This window comes from Chiloscyllium plagiosum, chromosome 18, assembly GCF_004010195.1.
Source record: "Chiloscyllium plagiosum isolate BGI_BamShark_2017 chromosome 18, ASM401019v2, whole genome shotgun sequence".
Lineage (NCBI taxonomy): Eukaryota > Metazoa > Chordata > Chondrichthyes > Orectolobiformes > Hemiscylliidae > Chiloscyllium > Chiloscyllium plagiosum.
Genome location: NC_057727.1, coordinates 34,003,146 through 34,024,882, shown reverse-complemented (window position 1 = coordinate 34,024,882; position 21,737 = coordinate 34,003,146). Strand labels below are relative to the sequence as shown.

Sequence of the window (21,737 nt, the reverse complement as noted above, 5' to 3'; positions counted from 1 at the left end):
AGCAGTGAGGCCTATGATTTCTGTCCCTGCCCCGAGGTGTGTGAACAAGGAGAAAACATCAGAAAGGAGTAGAAAGATACAGAACACCATGAGAGAGAGGACATACTAGAGTTGGGAATAGTAGATTATTAGTTGAGGTCAGCATAAAGAAGAAAATAATAAAGTCATAATGAAGTAATAAATCACGGCTAATGTGAATATGTGAACGTATGGAGACTGTCTAATAAGATGGATAATTATGGGCACAGATTGACAAATGGAAAGATGATGTTGAAGCTATAAAGAAACCTAGCTCAAAGTTGGATAGGATAGGTGTTAACTATTCCTGAGTGTAAGATGCTCAGGTAAGAAAGAAAAGGAAGAAAAAGGGAGAGGTAGGGATTAGGAAGTATGAGATTAGGAGAGTACTACCGTGCTAGCAAAAGAGGACATACCGGACATATCTAGGGCAGAATTGATTTGGTTAGAGCTAAGCAATAAGAAAAGCATGCAAATACATTGCTCAGTACGTTCAGTAATTAGTGGGAAAGATACAGAAGTGCAAATTTTCAAGATAATGATAAAGAGGTGCAAGATTTATAAGGTAGTCATAACAGAGGACTTCAATTATCCAAATATAAACCAGGTTAGAAATAGTGCAAAGGTCAGAGAGGGCAACAGTTCATACAGCGGGTTCAAGAAAATGTTTAGTAGCAGCGTGTTTCCAGTCTAATGTCACAGCAGACACTCCTGGACTTCATTCATGGGAATGAAATGGCCAATTGAATTGAATATCAGGAAGAAAACATTTAAGAGACAGTGAACCTTGTTTCATGAATTTAGGCTGGCTATGGCATAGATCCTAGAATAATTCACAATAACAATAACAAACTGAGGAAAGCCTGCTTCAATGAGGTGAGAATGGATTTGGTCTGAAAGATTGACTGGAGAAACAATAACTGAACCATGGGCTACCATCAAAGTTGAGATACTTCCGGCACAGTTAAGGTATACTCCCTTGAAGGGGAAACAAATCCAAAGTTCCCTAGATATTGAGATGAAGAAGAAAAACTATGTTTATGACTGATGTCAGGTGGATAATGCAATTGAAAATCTGGCTGATTGTAAAAGATTCAGAGAAAGGATGAAAAAACAAAGAAGGGAAGTGAAGGATTGTGAACAGAGACTGATGCCATAAGACATAGGAATAAAAGTAGACAATTCAGCTCATTGAATCTACTCAATAAGATTTGAATTTGCAACTCCACTTTCCTGCCTTTTCCCCATAATCCTTGATTCTTTTCTTGAAAAAAAAATCAGTCTTAGCCTTGAAAATATTTAATGATCCAGCCTTGATAGCCATCCGCAGTAAAGAATTCTACAGATTCTCTGCCCTCTGAGAGAAATTTTCATCTTTGTCTTAAATGGGTGACCCCTTATATCCTCTCTGGTCTCCCACAAAGTGAAGCAACCATTTCACATGCATCCTACCAAGTCTCTAAGAACCTTTTATATTTCTGTAAGGATGCCTATCATTCTTCTAAACTCAAATGAGTACAGATCAACCGATTCAATCTCTCCTCATACGGCAGTATGTTCATAGCCAGGATCAACCAAGTGAAATGTCTCTGAACTGTCTCAAATGTCAGTATACTTTTCCTTAGATAAGGGGCCCAAAACTTCACAATATCCCAGCTGTGGTCTGATTCATACCTCGTGTAGTTTACCAAAACATCTGAACTTTTGTACTCAATTCCCTTTGAAAGGCCAACAGTCTATTTACCATAAATGAAAGCTGAAAGAACTGTGGATGCTGGAAATTAGAAACAAAAACAGAAGTTGCTGGGAAAACTCAGCAGTTCTGGCAGCATGTGTGGAGAGAAATCAGAGTTAATGTTTTGGGTTTCTCTTGGAAATCCTTCTGGACTGAATATCAAGTTCAACAATTTTAGGACTTGGCACACCTTCTCCGAAGTCCTTACCCTGACCCCTAACACCTGAGGCCTTGTTATAAAGTTGGTCTGCTTTACGCAGCACCCATTGTTAACCACTAATAGTTCCCATTAGTAGTTATTCATTGTCCTAGCTGATAGTTATCCACTCCTTTGTCTGTTCAACTGTTCTTCTCTCTCCTTGCACTCTTTCTCCACCTATTGTTGACTCCTTACATGTTTCTCCCACCATATCAAACAACAATGAGTCAGAATACAGGAAGGAGATAGATTGCTTGGTATCATGGTGCAATGATAACAATCCCTGTCTCAATGACAGCAAAACAAAAAAACTGATCATTGACTACAGGAAGAAAGGAGGAGGACATGCCCCCATCTACATCAAAGGAGCTGAGGTGGTGAGTGTCAAGAGTGTCAAGTTTCTAGCAGTGATGATAACCAACAATTTGTCCTGGATACAATGGTCAAGAAGATGCAGCAACGCCTCTTCTTCCTCTGGAGGCTAAGGAAATTTTGCGTGTCCATAAGGACACTCACCAACATTTATGGATGTACCATAGAAAGCATTCCATCTAGTGCATAATGGCCTGGTATGGCAATTGCTCTGCCCCGTTCCAGAAGAAACTACAGGAAGTTGTTTGCACAGCTCAGACCATCGCGGAAGTCAACTTCCCATCCATGGACTCCATTTACACTTCTTGTTGCCACAGAATGATTGCCAGCATCATCAAACGTCCCCTCCCATCCCAGTAATGCTCTGTTCTCAATGCCTTCCATCAGGCAGAAGGTACAGAAGCTTGAACACACAAATCAACAGGTTCAAGAACAGCTTTTTCCCTGTTGTTATTAGACTGCTGAATGGACCTCTCTAACTTCAAATAATTGTTGATTTTGCTAAAGATGATCTTGCTTTGTGTACTTCCTGTGCAGCTGTAACCTTGTATCCCTCGCTCTGTCTAAGCATCCCATGATCTGTATGTCCTTGTTTGCTATGATCTGTCTGTGCTGCTCACAAAACAAAGCTTTTCACTGTACTTAGATTAAATTAGATTCCCTACAGTGTGGAAACAGGATCTTCGGCCCAACAAGTCCACACCGACCCTCCAAAGAGCAACCCACCCAGAACCATTCCCTACATCTAAAACTACGGGCGATTTAGCATGGCCAATTCACCTAACCTGCACATCTTTGGACTGTGGGAGGAAACCAGAGCACATGGAGGAAACCCACGCACACACGGGGAGAATGTGCAAACTCCACACAGACAGTTGCCCAAGGCAGGAATTGAACCCAGGTCCCTGGCGCTGTGAGGCAGCAGTGCTAACAACTGAGCCACCATGCCACCCATGTGACTACAATAAATCAAATCAAAATCAATTCATTCAGGTCCAGTATGCTCCCTGACAAAGTGCATTACCTCATATTTTCTCACACCATGTTCCATCTGCACACTTCACAATCAACATAAAAGGAAATGCACATTCCTGTTTCAGTATTGTAAAAGAGGGGCTAAAAACGTGTTTAGGGCCGATTTAGAATCAGAAATGGGATTTACACTTGGAGGCTGTGGGCATGGCTAATGTTTTAAGTGAATACTTTGTACCTGTATTTACCAAGGAATAAGATACTACCAAGGCCATGGAAAAAGTAGAAGATAATTCAGACACTAGAAGCATTCAAAATGAATAAGGAGAGTGATATGACATATGCTGACTGTATTTAAAGTGGAAAAAGGACCAGGTGGGGATGAGATCTGTCCAAGCAAGTAGGTATGGAAACTCAGGAGGCAGTTACCATAACCTTTCAGTCTACTTTAGACATATTGATAGTGGAAGTGTTTGGGAAATTGTAAATGTAATACTAATGTTATTATAAGCACAGTAGCTACAGGCCAGTCATAGAGTCATAGAGATGTACAATGTTGAAACAGACCCTTCAGTCCAACCCATTCATGCTGACCAGATATCCCAACCCAATCTACTCCCACCTGCCAGCACCCAGCCCATATCCCTTCAAACTCTTCCTATTCATATACCCATCCAGATGCCTTTTAAATGTTGCACTTCTACTAACCTTCACCACTTCCTCTGGCAGCACATTCCATACATGTACTACCCTCTGCGTGAAAATGTTGCCCTTTGGGTCCCTTTTATATCTTTCCCCTCTCACCCTAAACCTATGCCCTCTAGTTCTGGACTCCCCATCCTATCCATGCCCCTCATGATTTTGTAAACCCCTATAAGGTCACCCCTCAGCCTCCGACGCTCCAGGGAAAATAGCCCCAGCCTATTCAGCCTCTCCCTATAGCACAAATCCTCCAACCTGGCAACATTCTTGTAAATCTTTTCTGAACCCTTTCAAGTTTCACAATATCTTTCCAATAGGAAGGAGACCAGGATTGCACGCAATATTCCAACACTGGCCTAACCAATGTCCTGTACAGCTGCAACATGACCTCCCAAATCCTGTACTCAATACTCTGACCAATAAAGGAAAGCATACCAAATGCCTTGTTCAATATCCTATCTACCTGTGACTCCACTTTTAAGGAGCTATGAACCTGCATTCCAAGGTCTCTTTGTTCAGCAATACTGCCTAGAACCTTACCATTATGTGTATAAGTCGTGCTAAGATTTGCTTTCCCAAAATGCAGCACCTCGCATTTATTTGAATTAAACTCCATCTGCCACTTCTCAGTTCATTGGCCCATCTGATCAAGATCCTGTTGTAATCTGAGGTAACCTTCTTTGCTGTCCACTACACCTCCAATTTTGGTGCCATCTGCAAACTTACTAACTATACCTCTTATACTCACATCCAAATGATTTATATAAATGATGAAAAGAAGTGGACCCAGCACTGATCCTTGTGGCACTCCACTGGTCACAAGCCTCCAGTCTGAAAAACAACCCTCCACCATCACCCTCTGTCTTCTATCTTTGAGCCAGTTGTGTATCCAAATGGCTCGTTCTCCGTATTCCAAGAGATCTAACCTTGCTAACCAGTCTCCCATGGGGAACCTTGTTGAATGCCTTGCTGAAGTCCATATAGATCACACCTAGCGCTCTACCCTCATTAATCCTCTTTGGTCCCACGCACAAAGCCATGTTGACTATCCCTAATCTGTCCTTGCCTTTCCAAATACAGTATTTTAATTTTAATGGAGTTGAAACATCTAGAAATGACAACAATGAATAGTCACATATGTGTGTTAATTAAGCAAAGTCAGCAAGGATTTGTTGAGGAAATGTCATGTTCAACTAATTTGCTGGAGCTTTTGTGGAAGCAATAGAGAGGGTTAATGAAGACAATGCTCTTGATATTTTGCATGTCTGCTTGCAAAAGGCATTTAACTTAACTGCTGCAAAACAGACTTCTGAGCAAAGTCACTGCTCAGAAATAGAAAGGGACAGCAACAACATGGATAAAAAATTAGCTGAGTGACAGAAAACAAAGAGTCGTGGTTACTGAATGTTTTTAAAGCCAGGGACGATTTGTAGAATGTTCTCCAAAGGTAAGTTTGGGAATCTTGCTTTTCGTGATCCATATTAGTGATGCAGACCTTAGCATACAGGACACGATTTCAAAATTTGTAGGTAATATGAAGTCTGGAAACATTGAGAAAGTGTAGTGCAGAGCATCAAAGGGTATAAATCAGTTTGTGGAATGGGCAGGCGAATAGCAAATGGGGTTTAATGCAGTCAAATGTGAAGTAACTAACACAGGCAATGTAAAATAAAGGACACAATTCTAAATGGAGTTCAGAAGCAGAGAAATTTGGGTGTATATATACATATACATCATTAAATGTGGCACAACAGTGATACAACTTAACTGAGAAGGATGGACTATAGTTGACCCCACTGTTTCACAAGCCTTCAGAAATCTATAAATCCCAATCGACTGTGATGACTTACCAATTGCCTGACTGACTGCTATTCAGGGTAAAGATTGTTCAAACTGATTTCATCATTAAGAGAAAATATTTGTACTTATTGTAAACACATTTACTTTTTACAAATGGAGACAGGTACACGGATGGGATAAGTATGGAGGGATACATTCCAAATGCAGGCAAATGGAACAATTTCAAGTGTGAAAACTGGGTGCTATGGACAAGCTGGACTGTAGGGCCAGTTGTTATGCTGGAAACCTCTATGTGCCTCCTCACACAGTAGGAGGCACGTAATGACATTGGAGAAAGTGTAGAAAAGATTCAAGAGAATGGTTCCAGTGCCGAGGAACTTTAACTATGAGGATATATTGCAGAAGTAGACACTCAGTTCGTTGGAGAAATGAAGACTGAGAGAAGACTTGATGGATGTGTTCAATATCAGGAGGGATTTGGACAGATAGAGCGAAACTGTTCCTGTTTGTGAAAGGATTGTGAATAAGGGGACATAGGTTTAAAGTATACAGAAAAGAGAAGATTACTAATCTACTGTTAAGAGACTTAAACTTTATCCCTTTAAAACAACAAATGCACATTTACCCATCCAGGATTAAGAAAGACAAGAGCTGGAAATGTGTTGCTGGAAAAGCGCAGCAGGTCAGGCAGCATCCAGGGAACAGGAGAATTGACGTTTCGGGCATAAGCCCTTCTTCAGGCTTATGCCCGAAACGTCGATTCTCCTGTTCCCTGGATGCTGCCTGACCTGCTGCGCTTTTCCAGCAACACATTTCCAGCTCTGATCTCCAGCATTTGCAGACCTCACTTTCTCCTTAAGAAAGACAAGAGACAGACTATCTGTTACAGATACTATGAGTAGAAAAATATAGACAGGGAAAAGAAAATTCTGAAGATCAAAACTGCAGATCACGACTGCAGGTTAAATTGCCTTAGATCCATTTAATTTCAGCATTGATGACATATTGTTGACTGTAAAGCAATACTCGTTCGTCACTTTGATAGTTGATCCAATGGACCTGGGTCTTTATTTGAACTAAATTTCTTACTTTAAATTTCTTGTTTTATTTGACCTTTCACACACTAAGGGAAGTTTTCTGTTTGCCGGCCCTGGAGGTCTCTTGCTACGCTGGACTTACAGATCTATTACAATCTCCAGCTGGATTAATTCCAGGGCTGTCGTCAGGCAGTTCTTCTCTCAATTCAAAGATTCCTGGTGCCATTCTGTCTCAGATTATCCACCTCACTGCATCGAAAAGCAACATTGTCTTACACAGCAGAAAATATGCACCACATGATCCTTCCAAAACTGTTGGTACTTCAGTGATATAGCAGGGTCTGATTTCTGTTCCGGCTTCTAGTCCAAAAAAAGAAAAATATGTGGTCCCTTACAACAGTTTGAGTATCCTAGGCTTTATTACTAGCAGCATAGAACACAAGGGCAATAGGACTATGTTAAATGTGTACAGGACATGAGTTCAGCCTCAGCTGGAGAATTGCATCCATTCCTGGGAATCACACAGTAGGAGGCATGTAATGACATTGTAGAAAGTGTAGAAAAGATTCAAGAGATTAGTTCCAGTGCCAAGGAACTTTAACTATGAGGATATGTTGCAGAAGTAGACACTTAGTACGTTGGAGAAATGAAGACTGAGAGAAGACTTGATGGATGTGTTCAATATCAGGAGGGATTTGGACAGATAGAGCGAAACTGTTCCTGTTTGTGAAAGGATTGTGAATAAGGGGACATAAGTTTAAAGTATATAGAAAAATCTGTTTATGCAGTGAGTTGTTAAGGTCTGCAGTGCCCTCCCTGAGAATATAATGGAGGTAAGTTTAACCAAAGAATTCCAAAAGGAATGGAATGGTTATTTGAAATGGGAGAATATGCAAGGTTATTGGGAGAAGGGAAAGGTAAGGCATTGAGTGAGTAAATGACTGCCGATGCTGGAATTTGTACAAAAAACATGCAAGCTCTCTCTCCATGGATGTTGCCTGACCCACTGTGATCTCCAGCACTTGTTGTTTTCAGTATGACAATGGGTGAGATGCTTATTTAAAAAGCCAGTGCAGACGTGATGGGTCAAATGGCTTCCTTCTGCACTATGACAGGACTGTGATATTCTCCCTTTGAAAGAGGCTGAACAAGTTCATAAAGCTGTTTAAAGCAGCATATGGGATCCTTGGATTTGTAAATAAGCAGCTCAATGTGCAGAGCAGCACAAAGTTATGCTTTAGATGAGCTCTAATGAGTGAGCATTGTGCTCAGTTCTGGCACCAACCTTGGCAAGGATGTCAAATCTTGATGAGGATTCAAAGGAGAATTTACCAGAATGATGCCAAGGATGAGAGACTGTAGTTGTGTAAATAACTAGAGAAGCTGGGATTTTTCTCTCAACAGCAGAGCAAGTTCAGTAAAGTTTTAACAGAGGTATTTAAAATTATGACAGACTTTTATGAAGTAAATAGGAAGAAACTGTTTCCACTGGCAGGAGGGTCAGTAACAAGAGTGCACAAGATTTAACAAATTGGCAAAATAACCAATGAGTGGTTTTGGGTGAATTTGTTGGAATTAGCAATCATATATGGAAAGATGTTGCCAAGATGAATGATTTCCAATTACCAAGAATTGGTGGCTTGTGAAAAAGCCACAATTTGCTTGGTGGAAGAAATCACACAAACAAAAATGAAATGTGACTTTTCTCAGTCAATGAGAAATAATTACATTTAAAATATGTAGTTGGTTTACACATAGGCTGAAGTTTTGGTGCTCCCCCAAAGGTGAGAGCGAAGACAGAAATCCCCGAGGAATATCAGCAGAAGTCGATGTCCCAGTTTCAAGGTGTTGACAATGAACATAATGAAGCACAGGACAGGAATCCTGCCTCCATCCCCATTAAGGTCATTCAACATTGTTTAAAAACTCATTAAAAGCTCATGGAAAAGGTATGGCTGGGATATGTAAAGGGCCAGGTAAGTCTTAGAAACTGACATGTTTAGAACAGTGAAGCAGACTGAGTTATAGCTGCCCTAATTACAATACCAAATCTCATACGAAAATCAGTGGGGGAACGGGAATATGGACACTTGGTACAGGGTACCAAAGTGCTACATAGTTGGCAAAGAGAGTGGGTATTCAGCTACTTCTGGCATCACTGAGACAGCTAGCAAGTGGCAAAAGTGCCAACGTCACTTGCGCAGCTAATTTTCCAGGTCAAATGCTTCAGTTGGTGGTGAGGCATGACTGTCAGATTCTGAGTCCCAAGGTGATGAAGGCAACACCCTTCAGGAAAAGTGCTGATGCCTGAGCATTGGGAGAGAAGGAAGGGCAGGAAAGCCAACTAAATTCAAACCCCTAAAGCAGGATCAACCACTAGAGATAACATTACCTGGAGATGACTGAGAACCAATGCCCTGGTCACTCTTCTGTTCGATAGTCACAGACATTAATGTCCTTATTGGAAAACCTCACACCATTGGCTGCCAAGACCTGCCAGTGGTCATCAAAGTCATTGTGGGATTGAAACCCTTCACTTGTGCCTCATTTGAAGGATCTGCTGTGGATGGTCATGGCATCTGCAGAAAGTTTGCTTACTGCTGCTTTTGCTGGTCACTGATGACTTCTTTGCTAGAGGTAGTCACAGAATCACAGAATTGTTACAGTGCAGGATGAGGACATTTGGCCCACTGTGCCTGCAGTGGCTCATGAAATGGGTATCATTACCTAGTGTTAATTGCCTCTTTATTTTCCCCATACTCTTGAACATAGAATAATTCCATCTTGAATGCCTCAAATGAACCTGTCTCCACCACACTTTCAGGCAGTGCATTTCACAGCCTAACTGCTCACTTTCTGCAGAGGCTTTTCACCGCATCCACAGCCAGAACCTCCCAAGGAAAGGGGCAGTTTCACATCTATCTCTGAATACAGTATTTTAATTTTAATATCTGAATAAGCATGGTGGTTATTTTATAATGATAGCTTCTAATGATGCTGTTCCAACAAGATTAATTATTTTCTCTATGTCTGTGCTATTGAAAGCTTTCATTGTTTTGAAGACGTCCATTAGGTCATCCCTCAGTCTTCTCAAGACAACGGAGACTGAGTCTGGCAATTCTTTCCTGGTATGACATATAAGCACACATTTCTGATGCTTTCTTTGTCAATTTTCTCTGTATCCTCTCCAATGCTTCTAGATCCTTTCAAAACGCAGTAACCAGAACTGCACATGCTAACCTTAAGTGTGGTCCAACTAATGTTTAATACAGACTTAACAAATATTCATTCCTTAGTATCTGTGAGGATTCCATTTCTGAAAATCCCAGGGAATAATGAATTCGCGAGTGCAGACCTTAATAATTGATGGTAAAAATAGGGTTAGTTTCCTGGACTCAAGATTCTGACTTTTTGCCTCTTATTTTTGGATTTTTTGGGGTTGAAATAATAAGCATTAAAACATCTGAAATAAAAGTTAATATTAATAGAATAAAATATTTAAAACTATTGTAATGCATTGTAACTTACCGATTAGAGCAGTAAATTCTGCATTACAGGACTGGGCATTGTTGAGGAGGTTATGGATGGTTACTGGGTATGGTAAGGGTAGGACTGTGCAGACATGCTCCCCTCCTAGCCAGTCTCCCCCAATGATGCACCCTCCTCCTCTACCTCCATCTGACAGATGTCCTGAACCTATTCATCCTCCTCAGAACCCGTATCCTTGCTCATGGAAGTATGAGGAGAGCAGCTATATACTGGAATAGGTCAGCAGCGAGAGAGAGATTACTGTGTGAGTGAAAGTGTTTGCGGATAGGTGAGTTTTGTCCACGGATTTTGAATGATTGGTTACTTTTTTTTACTACGAATAGAGAAATTCACGATTTGTGAGTTTGCAGATACAGAGGAATGACTGCATCTTATTCATCTTTCAATTCTATCCCTATTGAAGTAAAGCATTTGTACTTGGTTTAATTTTTTTTAATGATTTGCTAATCCACAGTGCATTTTTATCTGATGGTTGTATTTATATTTAGAGAACTCTTTGTCACTGTACTCCACTTTTATCTTCCAAGTAATGTAACCTCCCAATTATTCCTACCAATATATCCTGTGCACCCCAGGTAGACTACCAATATGAGCCTGATATCAATTAAGAGCTCACCCCTGTGACAATCTAAACTTTAGTCAGATTCCCACAAGAGGTGGCTTACTGATGCACTAACAGAACACTCAGCTCCTTTCGTTCTCTTCAGTGAAAATTCAGCCCCACGTGTTTGCAAACCAGAGTGAACCAATTTCATTGAGGCTTGCTGTGACTGTAGACTGCATTCAATGATGTGGTGTAATTCATGCCTTGTTCCTGCTTTGAATGTGTTTAATTTTGTCCTTTCATGTGTGCACAATAGGTCACCATAGACAGGTATTTCTGTGCACTGTTTAATTTCGTGTGTGTTAATAATTGATCACTTTTCCTATAATAAGCTAAAGTAATTTTTAGCCAGGCCACTAACAATATAATATTAAATGTCCTTTTGTATTTCTTTATTATCCAAATTCAATCCAGAGAAATGATAGTCTTCAAAACTCTTCCACAGCTTAATTTGCATGAACTTGTAACCTTTGCAAACCAATGTAATAGTTTCTGTACTCACACTGAAAAAGTTGTATTCTGGTCAGTTAACATCAGAAGTGGAATTTCTACTTTGATCCAGTTACACCGAGGTTAATAAATGTCAATCATCACAGAATCTAGTGAGAAGAATAAAGCCTGTCATTTTGAATATCTTCAAAGATGATCTTTCTGATCATCCAGTTTGCCCAGTATGTTGCACACATTTGTTCACCTTTCCTGGGGAAGCACATTAAAGTTATGCAAGGGTTTATTGAAATAACTCAAGCCTGGAGCCAACATTACCATATTATTTGGCCACATGCCTGTTTGAGAGCTAGGAGCCTGATACCAGGCAGCTGCTGCCCACTGCCCCCTCTGAACGAAGAGAGAAACAGTTGCAATTTGCAACCTGCAGATTTGGTGCACTGGATCCTTCAATCCTGGTTTAGATGTGGTCAGGAGGAGGGACATCCCCAGCCCCACTCCCACCCGAAGAGGGCAGAAAGCCTTCTAAGCAATGCCTCCAGTGTAAGTGAGAAGAGGTTGTGGGGGCAGTCAGTGGTCAGTGCTTAACTGTCTGGAATCAGCTGAATGCCTATTAAACAATCTGGTTCAATGTACTGGTTGATATATTTCCAACTCAGAGTCGAGAGTATGGTGCTGGAAAAGCACAGCAGGTCAGGCAGCATCTGAGGACCAGGAAAATCATTCCTGATGAAGGACTTATGCCTAAAACTTTGATTCTCCTGCTCCTCGGATGCTGCCTGACCCGCTGTGCTTTTCTAGCACCACACTCTCGACTCTGAACTTCAGCATCTGCAGTCCTCACTTTCTCCATATTTCCAACTCATAACGCTTGCAAGCATAACCTTGCCTATTGAATGCCTAAGTGTCAGTTTTGTTCTTAAAAATTGCACAGAACCTCCAAGCATCATCTCTATGCAAAGTTAGTTGTGTATCTTCAAGTAAAACTTACTTTTTTCTATTCATATGTGGTCATGGACATTGTTGTCTGGGCCAATATTTATTGCCCATCCCTAGTTGCCCTTGAGAAAGTGGTGGCAAGCTGCCTTCTTGAACAATAGCTGTCCAGGTGCTGCAGGTAGACCCACACATTCGTCAGGGAGGGAGCTCCAAGATTTTGATGTAGCAGTAGTGAAGAAATGGCTATATTTCCAAGTCCAGTGTGGTGAGTGGTTTGGAGAGGAATGTGCTAGTGATGTTGTTCCCAAATATCTGTTGCCCTTGTCCTTCTATATGGAAATGGCTGTGTTTGGAAGGTATTGTTTAAGGTTCTTTGGCGAATTTTTGCAGTGCATCTTGTAGATATTGCATGTTGCTACTACTGACTGATTGTCATCATATTCACAAACATTCAATCAAGCGAGCTGCTTTATCCTGGATGGTGTCAAGCTTCTTGAGTGCTGTCGGAGTTGCACTCATCCAGGCGTGTAGGGACTGTACTGAATTAAAGGTGTTTGTGCGGAAATGCTTCAGTGAATCTACCTCCACTGTTCTCTGGTGCGAGAGTACCAAAGACTCTCAAACCTCTGAGAGAAAAGAAAACTTCTCATTTCCATCTTAAATAGAAGACACCCTAGTCTTAGAACGTGTCCCCTAGTTCTAGTCTGTCTCACAGAGGAAAACATACTTTCAGCACCTAGCCTGTCAAGTTCTTTCAGGATTGTATATGTTGCAGTAAGATCACTTCTTACTCTTCTAGACCATCATTTGTGGTAAAATGTTACCAATCTATGAACTTTTAGACGTTCTAACTTGGATAAAATGTTAACATGCGTTTTCTTAATATGTTTATTGGTTGATACGAATGCAAAAGATGACAGGGTTACTACTGCAATAGTATCTACAGTCTTAATAAAGGTGAGAAACTTTTCATGTTACAGAAGCTCATGGAATACTTTCACACCTATTTTGCTTAAAATTTCGAATGCTTTCAAGCAGTTCTAGAATAAACTAGCATCAGTGACATGAGTTTGAATTATGTGCCTCATTCATAGGATTGTTGTTTATTATATTTGATTTCCACTGGCTGTACAAGATATCTAATTCAATTGTGAAATGAGTTGGAAGAATATCAGGAATAGTCTTATCATGGTATCTGTTCAATGAAAAACAAGCAAGAGTGCCAATAATTTTAAGAGAGTTAGAGACTGGGAAATGCCTGTGAAAGGGAGCAGTGTCTGATTAAGTATTGCCTAGCAACTACTGAAGTTGACACAATAACCTCACATAGAAAAATGGAACGATACAAAAGCTCTTTTGTTTCTGCAATTCAAGTTTTGCAGTGTTGCTATGAATTACGTAGTGATTCCTCAAAACTATTGGGAACATTTTTACAACTCTGCATTTGTATTGGCTATCTTATTATTTTGTAGTTCCCAGAAATGGTTTAGCATGCCTTAGGCTACTTCCAATAGCACAATGCCAATGTGACATCAACTCAAGTACGATAGTGACAAGCATGTAATGATAGGTAGATTGGTACAACAACATGACCAGACATTTCAATTCAATGCATTTGGGATTCTGACAATACAGATACCACAAAATGAATAATTTCACCAGTTGCAAATTGTGAAGATCATGTTAAGTAGCAATTCTTCAAAGAAAAGCACAGGTAATTTTACCAATGGAACATGGAATTCTCAATCTGAGACAGTGAGGTAGAATTTCTGACAGATTGTGTAGGGTTTTCCAGCATAATTCACCTGAAATCAGCAAAACCAGCACACGAAATTGAGACACTGCAAACCTAAATGATGCACAGTGCAGAGAGTATTTCCAAGATCTTTTGCATTGACTTAAAGGATTTTGCATTGAAAGTCAATCATGCCCTCAAAACTGATCATGTCCCCAGAACAAATTAATCATTAGGGCAAATTTCTGCTATTGATTTTCATTTTTGACCCTTCAAGAACGCTGTTAGCATTAAGCAACATTTTAAGTGCAAGAGCTGTATAAGCTTTTAAATATAAAGTGTTTAATTAACCAATATTATATATTAACAAAACATGTAAATGTATCTTTATTTTCTTAAGTCAATTCAATGTTAATTAAAATTTGGATTTTTCACAGGTGATAGTCCAGTCTTTCTGACTGAAATGCTTCTTGTTTTGATTAAACGCAGGTTCAGCAAGGTTGCATTTGTGGCCACCATCCCCACTGCTCACTCATGTGTAAAAATTGGAGTACTGCTTTTAAACTCACATCCAGCAACAAAGCATCATTTACCAAATGAATCACGTAATCTTAGGCTTGATTTACAAGTAATTACACTACACTCCCACTGTTATAGGAAATCCAGTTAACAGGGATAGTTGTTTTGATTCATGAAAAGATCTACAAATAAACAGACTGTTCTGTATAAGCTGCTATGGCAAATGGTTAATAACAAGGGCTTCCACCAGGTATTAAAGTCATTGGCATCTAAAATACAACCCCATCCAATTTCAGAAAGAGAAATGTATGATTGACCATGTATTAATTTCTTTATAGAGCGTATTGTCAGATATAACCACAGGTTTGCATCCAAGGTACCAATAAAAACTCTCTTTTTGTTCCCATCAATTGTTATTGTAACTAAATTTCAGATGGATTACAGTGGCCATTTTTATTGATGGTGCACTTTTTCTTACATTGGAGAACACATTCGCAACTCTGTTTCAAAAATACTAAATGAAACTGAACCACCTTACCACTCTTAACTATGTCAGGTAATATTTTAATGCAAGAAAAAAGAATCCACTTCAATGTCCTGCTTGATAGAGGTGGCGCATAGAGGATTTTATGTTCAACAATATGCAAATGAGTCTGAGTGGAAATTTGAGCAAAACAATCAATTCAGAGAATGAGTGCAATTTTAAGTATAATTTGCACATGAATTGCTGATAGCACACAAGCTTAGAAATACTCATTTATGTTGAAATCTGTTTCTATTCCACTATCAATATCAATATGCTTAAATATTTGGACCATTTATGGATGTGAGATTTTTGCTATTAGTAATACAGAAACTGAGTATTACTGAAAAGAGGGTTGGATGCTGTCTGAATTGCTGTGCTCTTCCAGCACCACTGATCCAGAATCCTATTGCTGAAAAGAGACATTTAGAATTTTTGAGTTACTTTGCCTTTCTAGGATTCTTTGAGATAGACCAATCACTTTTCAGTTCCAAAACTGAGGGCCTTTGTCCCATTTGTGAGTCTGTGTCTTACACAGAAAACAATTATTTGTAGGTGCCAGTGTTGAACTGGGTGTACAAAGTTAAAAAAAAGTCACACAACACCAGGTTATGGTCCAACAGGTTTATTTGGAGGCACTAGCTTTTGGAGTGCTGTCCCTTCATCAGGTGATTATGGAGTATAAGATCGGAGGACACAGAATTTATAGCAAAAGACTTTGATCTTCACTTCCAACTTTAAGCCTACAGATGGCCACTTGTACTATATTTTTCAAAACAAAAACTGTGTAAAGTGAACTAAACTCTTGTCTCTCAAGGCAGATCATGTAAAGCTACTATGTACAAATTACAAACGCACAATGCTGTGATAGGTAGGAAAATAGCCTCAATCATTTTAGAAGAAAGAACTAGTGGGAAATTAATTATGTGAATCCTTTTGAAGTGTACGGGTTTTGAGTTACTCTTTTGAGACACAGTATACAGCTAACTGAACCAACTGTATCCATATGACACAGTATTAATTCAACAACAATGATTTTTTTAAAGAGCATAGCAGGAAGCTCAGATCAGGTCCAGTTATTGTTAGTACTTGTACAGTCCTGATGGTGATTCTGCCAGCAATAACATTGTTAATGAATGAATTCTGTTCAGCAGTGCAACTACATTGACTATTTAAATCTGATTCAATTTACTCTCTGCATGTCACCAAAAGCATTTCTGATATTTACACCTGGGAGGAATGGATAACATTACTTGAGGAGAACCACAGTCAAGAGTGTGGTGCTGGAAAAGCACAGCAGGTCAGGCAGCTTCTGAGAAGTAGGAGATTTGACGTTTTGAGCATAAGCCCTTCATCAGGGCTTAATTCCTGATGAAGAGCTTATGCCCAAAACATCAATTCTCCTGCTCTTCGGATGCTGCCTGACCTGCTGTGCTTTTCCAGCACCACACTCTCGACTCTGATCTCCAGCACCTACAGTCCTCACTTTCTCCTTGAGAAGAACCACAGTTGTTCACCACTACTGTTCCCATATTTTAATGAGTTTGATCACAGTCATAAACAAACAGAATAATTGTCATCTCCTCCATATTGTTGGTTATGATGAAGAAAATCTTATTGATGTTTCTTGTCAAATGATGAGATGCATGGGCTCATTTTCTAAGTTTTTATTGGTGGTGCACTTTTTCTTACATTGGAGAACACATTCGCAATACATCTCAGAAAATTGCAAATGTATTTCTTCACTAATTCTTCAGGGGAGTTATTCTATGTTTCCATACAGGTTAAATAATTCTCTTAACAATAGCAGCAAATGCTGGAAATATAACACTTCTAGCAGAACATTGGGCAGATGTAGACAATTTTATATTTTTGCTTTTTGGGAAAAAAAATTCTCAGTCAATTTGGCCAATGAAAAACATGCAAATATTTATGTGCATATCCATGAATATTTTTCACTTTTTTTTTCTTGCAGAAAGAATATTCTTTGCAATCCAAGTCACAGAGTGAAAATAAACAACACATACTGAATGGCTCGGGTAAGCTCTCATTCTAAGTTATATGAAGTCCAGTCAGAACAAAACTATGTGAATGCAAATTTTAAACAAACATTGGATCCACATTAGAAAATGTAGCCAAATGAGATTAAGTTCAAGTCACTCCTGTCAACGACTAAACTGATTGTCCAAAGGGTATATTTATGTTAAGATCCATTGAAGATCCCTTAGAGACAATAACATGCTTATATCATATTGAATCACAAATCATAGGAAAGGGTTTTTGAATATGCAACTGAAATGTGATTATTACATTCAAGCATGGAATTTGCATCAACTGTTCCCACAACTTCATCAAAAATGTAGTTTATCCCATATAATGAGGCCTTCTCCACAGTTCCACAGAAAGGGTGCAGCCTTGAAAATACCAAATCAAACTGAGATTTTACAAACAATTTCAATCAATATTTATTTTCCTCAGTATGGGAGTCTCAATGTTGTGCTATTTTTAATGCAGGAAATGCATTTGTTAATGCTTGAGCAAGAAATTAGGAAATACCATCATTGCACTTTTACATTTTACTTTGGCAGTGATGTTCTACAGTTTTCAAAGGCACAGGGTAATGTTACTGCTTGTCCAAATTCTTGAATGTATTGTCAGGGGCAAGATTGCCTCCTCAATTACAGCATACAAGCATTGTTAAATCTATTACTACTCAACCCCTTCATATCATTACCTTAACACATATGTGGTCATATGAAAACATTCTTTGGCATGTAATGCATTTGTTGAACTCTAAGGAATACAACATTTGTCCTCCCACAATACTATAGGTTCTTGTACCAACCTGGAGGCTGGTCATGTCAAAACTTTTCTTGCATCTTCCTCAGCACCTTCCAAACCTATAATCTCTACCATGTAGTCTCAAAACATTCTGACTGGCAACTCATGTCTAACTTGGAGATTGTGTTTGACCAATCTCCTGGACTTCTTGAGGAGGTCATATGTGCTGTGGATCAATGGGAACCAGTGTATGTACTGTGTTTAGATTTCATGAAGGCATTTGATAAGGTGCCACATTGAATGTTACTATGAAAAACGAAAGCTTGTGGTTTAGGAATAGCATATTGGCATGGTTGGCTAACAGGAAACAGAGAATAGGCACAAATATGTCTTTTTCAGGTTGGCAAGATTTAATTAATAATGTGCCACAGGAATTGGTGCTGTGACTTCAACTGTTTACAACCTATATAAATAACTTGGATCAATGGACAGAAGGTTTGGTTGTCGAATTTGCTGATGGCACAACAATAGGTGTGAAAGTAATTCATGAAGATGTGAGGCTACAAAAAGATATAGGAGATGAAGTGATTAAGCAAAGATCTAGCAAATAAATTATAATATGGGAACATAGGAAATTATCCATTTTGACAGGAAGAATAAAAAAGGATATTATCTAAATGGTTAGAGATTGTAGATTCATGAATCATGAAAAGGTTGGTACGCAGGTGCAGCAAGTAATTAGGAAAGCTCATAGCATGTTATCATTGACCATAAGGAGAAGTGAGTACATGAATAAAGTATAGAGGTGATGGCCTCGTGGTATTATCGCTATACTATTAATCCAGAGACACAGATAATATCCTGGGGTCCCAGGGTCAAATCCTGTCATGGCAGGTGGTAGAGTTTGAATTCAATAAAAATCTGGAATTAAAGGTTAAATGGAACCACTTGTCAATTGTCAGATAAACATATCAAGTTCACTTAAGTTCTTTAGTGAAGGTAACTACCATCTGGCCCACTCCGAACTCATAGCAATGTAGTTGAAGCTTAATTGGCAATAAGGGATGGTGAATAAATTATATTCTATAGGTAATAAATGATGCCAAAATCCCACGAATGAAGAAAGATTTTGCTTCAGTTAAACAAGAAGCTGGTGGTGCATATCTAGAGTACATTACATTACTTACAGTGTGGAAACAGGCCCTTTGGCCCAACAATTCCACACCAACCCTCCGAAGAGCAACACACACCCCCTATATTTACCCCTTCACCTAACACTATGGGCAATTTTAGAATGGCCAATTCACCTAACCTGCACATCTTTGGACTGTGGGAGGAAACCAGAGCACCCAGAGAAAACCCACGCAGACACGGGGAGAATATGCAAACTCCACACAGACAGTTGCCCGAGGCGGGAATTGAACCCAGGTCTCTGGTGCTGTGAGGCAGCAGTGCTAACCACTGTGCCACCATGCCGCCCCTGTACTGTGTACAATATTAGTTAACTTAATTTCTGACAGAAGGATGTAAATACATTGTAGACAGTTCCGAAAACCTTTACCAGATGAATACCTGAATGAGAGGAAAACAAACAGAAATTTCTGGAGAAATTCAGAAGGTTGGCAGCATCTATGGAGAGAAAACATATTGAATATGTCAGGTCAAGTGACCTTTCTTCAGAACTAAGTAACAACAAAAGTAATGACAGTGTATTGTGAGAAAGATTTGAATGGAAATCCTATTTTACCTGAATGAGAGGATTGTCTTATAGGGTAGACTTGTATTCAATCGCGTTTAGAAGACTTCAATGAAACACAGAAGACTGTGAGGAATCTTGGCAGGATACATATGGAGAGGATGTTTTCTCCCATTGGTGAACCCAGAACTAGGGGTCACTATTTAAAACTCAGCAGATGTTCTGATATGTCTGGGTTTATCCACTTGAAGAAGCTTTTAAGTGTTTTTTTTAAAAACACTTGTACAATGAAAGGGGAGTGGCCAGTTCTCCCAGTTCAGGGTTTGGTTTTAGCAGCTGTTTTGTTCGCAGCTGCTGGTCAGGTTTTAGCTGGGAACCCAAAGAAGCTGCTGGACCCAAAGAAACAGCTCCATGCTGATCCTCTCTCTCTAACATCGCTCCTGTAAGAACGTGTGTTTGAATTTACCTTTTTGCCAGGGTGTATGTTATGGGATGTTGCAGGTATTTGGAAAAGCTGTTCATTAATTTGTATTTTCATGTCAGTTGGCTTTTCAAGTAGTTATGTTATTCTAAATTCAGTTTGCTTTTGTTCGTGTATAAATAGATTATGTTTTGTTTAAGATTGAGTAGTTGGGCCAGCTGCATCACCTCTGGAATATCCACTTTACACCTGCTTACAACAATTAGAAAAGTTAGGGTCTGGGCTGCCTTCTTGAAATGTTTTGAGGGGGCCTGGACTAGTCCATAACAGATGCATCTAAGGATATTAAAGGAATATCTACAGAGGTAGTGGGTGCACTGGTAATAATCTTCCAGCAATTCAAACATTCTGGAAAAGTCTCCGAGGATTGGAAAACTGTGAATGCAATATCTTTATTTAGAAAGAGAAGGAGACAAAGAAAACAATAACTACAGGCCAGTTAACCTAATGTCACTTATTGGGAAAATGTTAGATTCCATTATAAAGGATGTATGAGCAGAGCAGCATCAGCATGGTTTCGGAAAGAGGAAGTCATGCTTGACTAAAATTTACGAGAATTCTTTAAGAAGGTAACAAGCAGGATAAATAAAGGTGAAGCTGTGGGTGTAATATATTTGGAATCTCAGAAGGCACTTGACAAGGTACCATACATCAGGCTACTTAATAACATAATAGCCTATGATACCAGTAGTAGTACAGAGCATGGAGAGAGGATTGGCTAACTAGTAGAAGACAGAGAGTTAGAATAAGGGAGGCATTTTCAGAAAAGCAACATGTAACTAATGTACTGCTATAGTGATCAGTGCTGGGGTCACAGTTATTTTCAATATATATCAATGACCTGGATAAGCAATGTGAATGTGCTATAATCAAGTTTGCAGGTGACACAACAAAGGTGGGAAGGCAGGTGGTGAGGATAACACTTCCTGAGGGATATAAACAGGTTAAGCGAGTGGCAAAAACTTGGCAGATGAAATATGATATAGGAAAATGTGAGGTAATGCACCTTGGCAGGAAAGATAGAGGAGTTGAATATTATTCAAATGGAGAAATACTGGAGAAAGCTACAGTGAAATTCGGGGGTCCTTATACATGAATTACGACAAGCTAGTATCCAAGTTCAGCAGGCAATAGGGATGGCAAAGGAAATGTTCGCCGTTATCTCAAAGGGAATAGAGTATAAAAGTAGGAATGTTTTGCTAAAACAATACATGGCACGAGTTATTCCACACCTGGAATTCTGTGAACAGTTTTGGACCATTTATCCTAGAAAAGATATACTAGCATTGGAGGCAGTCCAGAGAAGGTACAGTATATATTAAACGAGTGTGGTTTTATGAGAAGAGGTTGAGTAAGTCAGTTGAGTAAGTTAGTGAGAGGTTGAGTACTCATTGGAGTTTAGAACAATGAGAGGTGAAGTTATTTTTAATCAGTAAGGGAATCAAGGGTTACAGGAATTGCAGGAAAATGGACCTGAGCATTATCAGGTAAAAATCTTCGAGGAGAAAGTGAGGACTGCAGATGCTGGAGATCAGAGCTGAAAATGTGTTGCTGGAAAAGTGCAGCAGGTCAGGCAGCATCCAAGGAACAGGAGAATCGACGTTTCGGGCATAAGCCCTTCTTCAGGA

The 21,737-nt window shown here is 39.5% G+C and overlaps 1 protein-coding gene across 1 annotated transcript in view; it reads left to right on the top strand.

The window, feature by feature from the left end:
• LOC122559039 (protein FAM107B-like) overlaps positions 1-21,737 on the top strand; it is a 208,513-nt gene that overhangs the window by 98,266 nt on the left and 88,510 nt on the right. Inside the window, exon 3 of the mRNA XM_043708195.1 lies at positions 17,127-17,190. Within this exon, the coding sequence (XP_043564130.1) occupies positions 17,127-17,190 (64 nt within the window). The remainder of the gene's footprint in view (positions 1-17,126; positions 17,191-21,737) is intronic.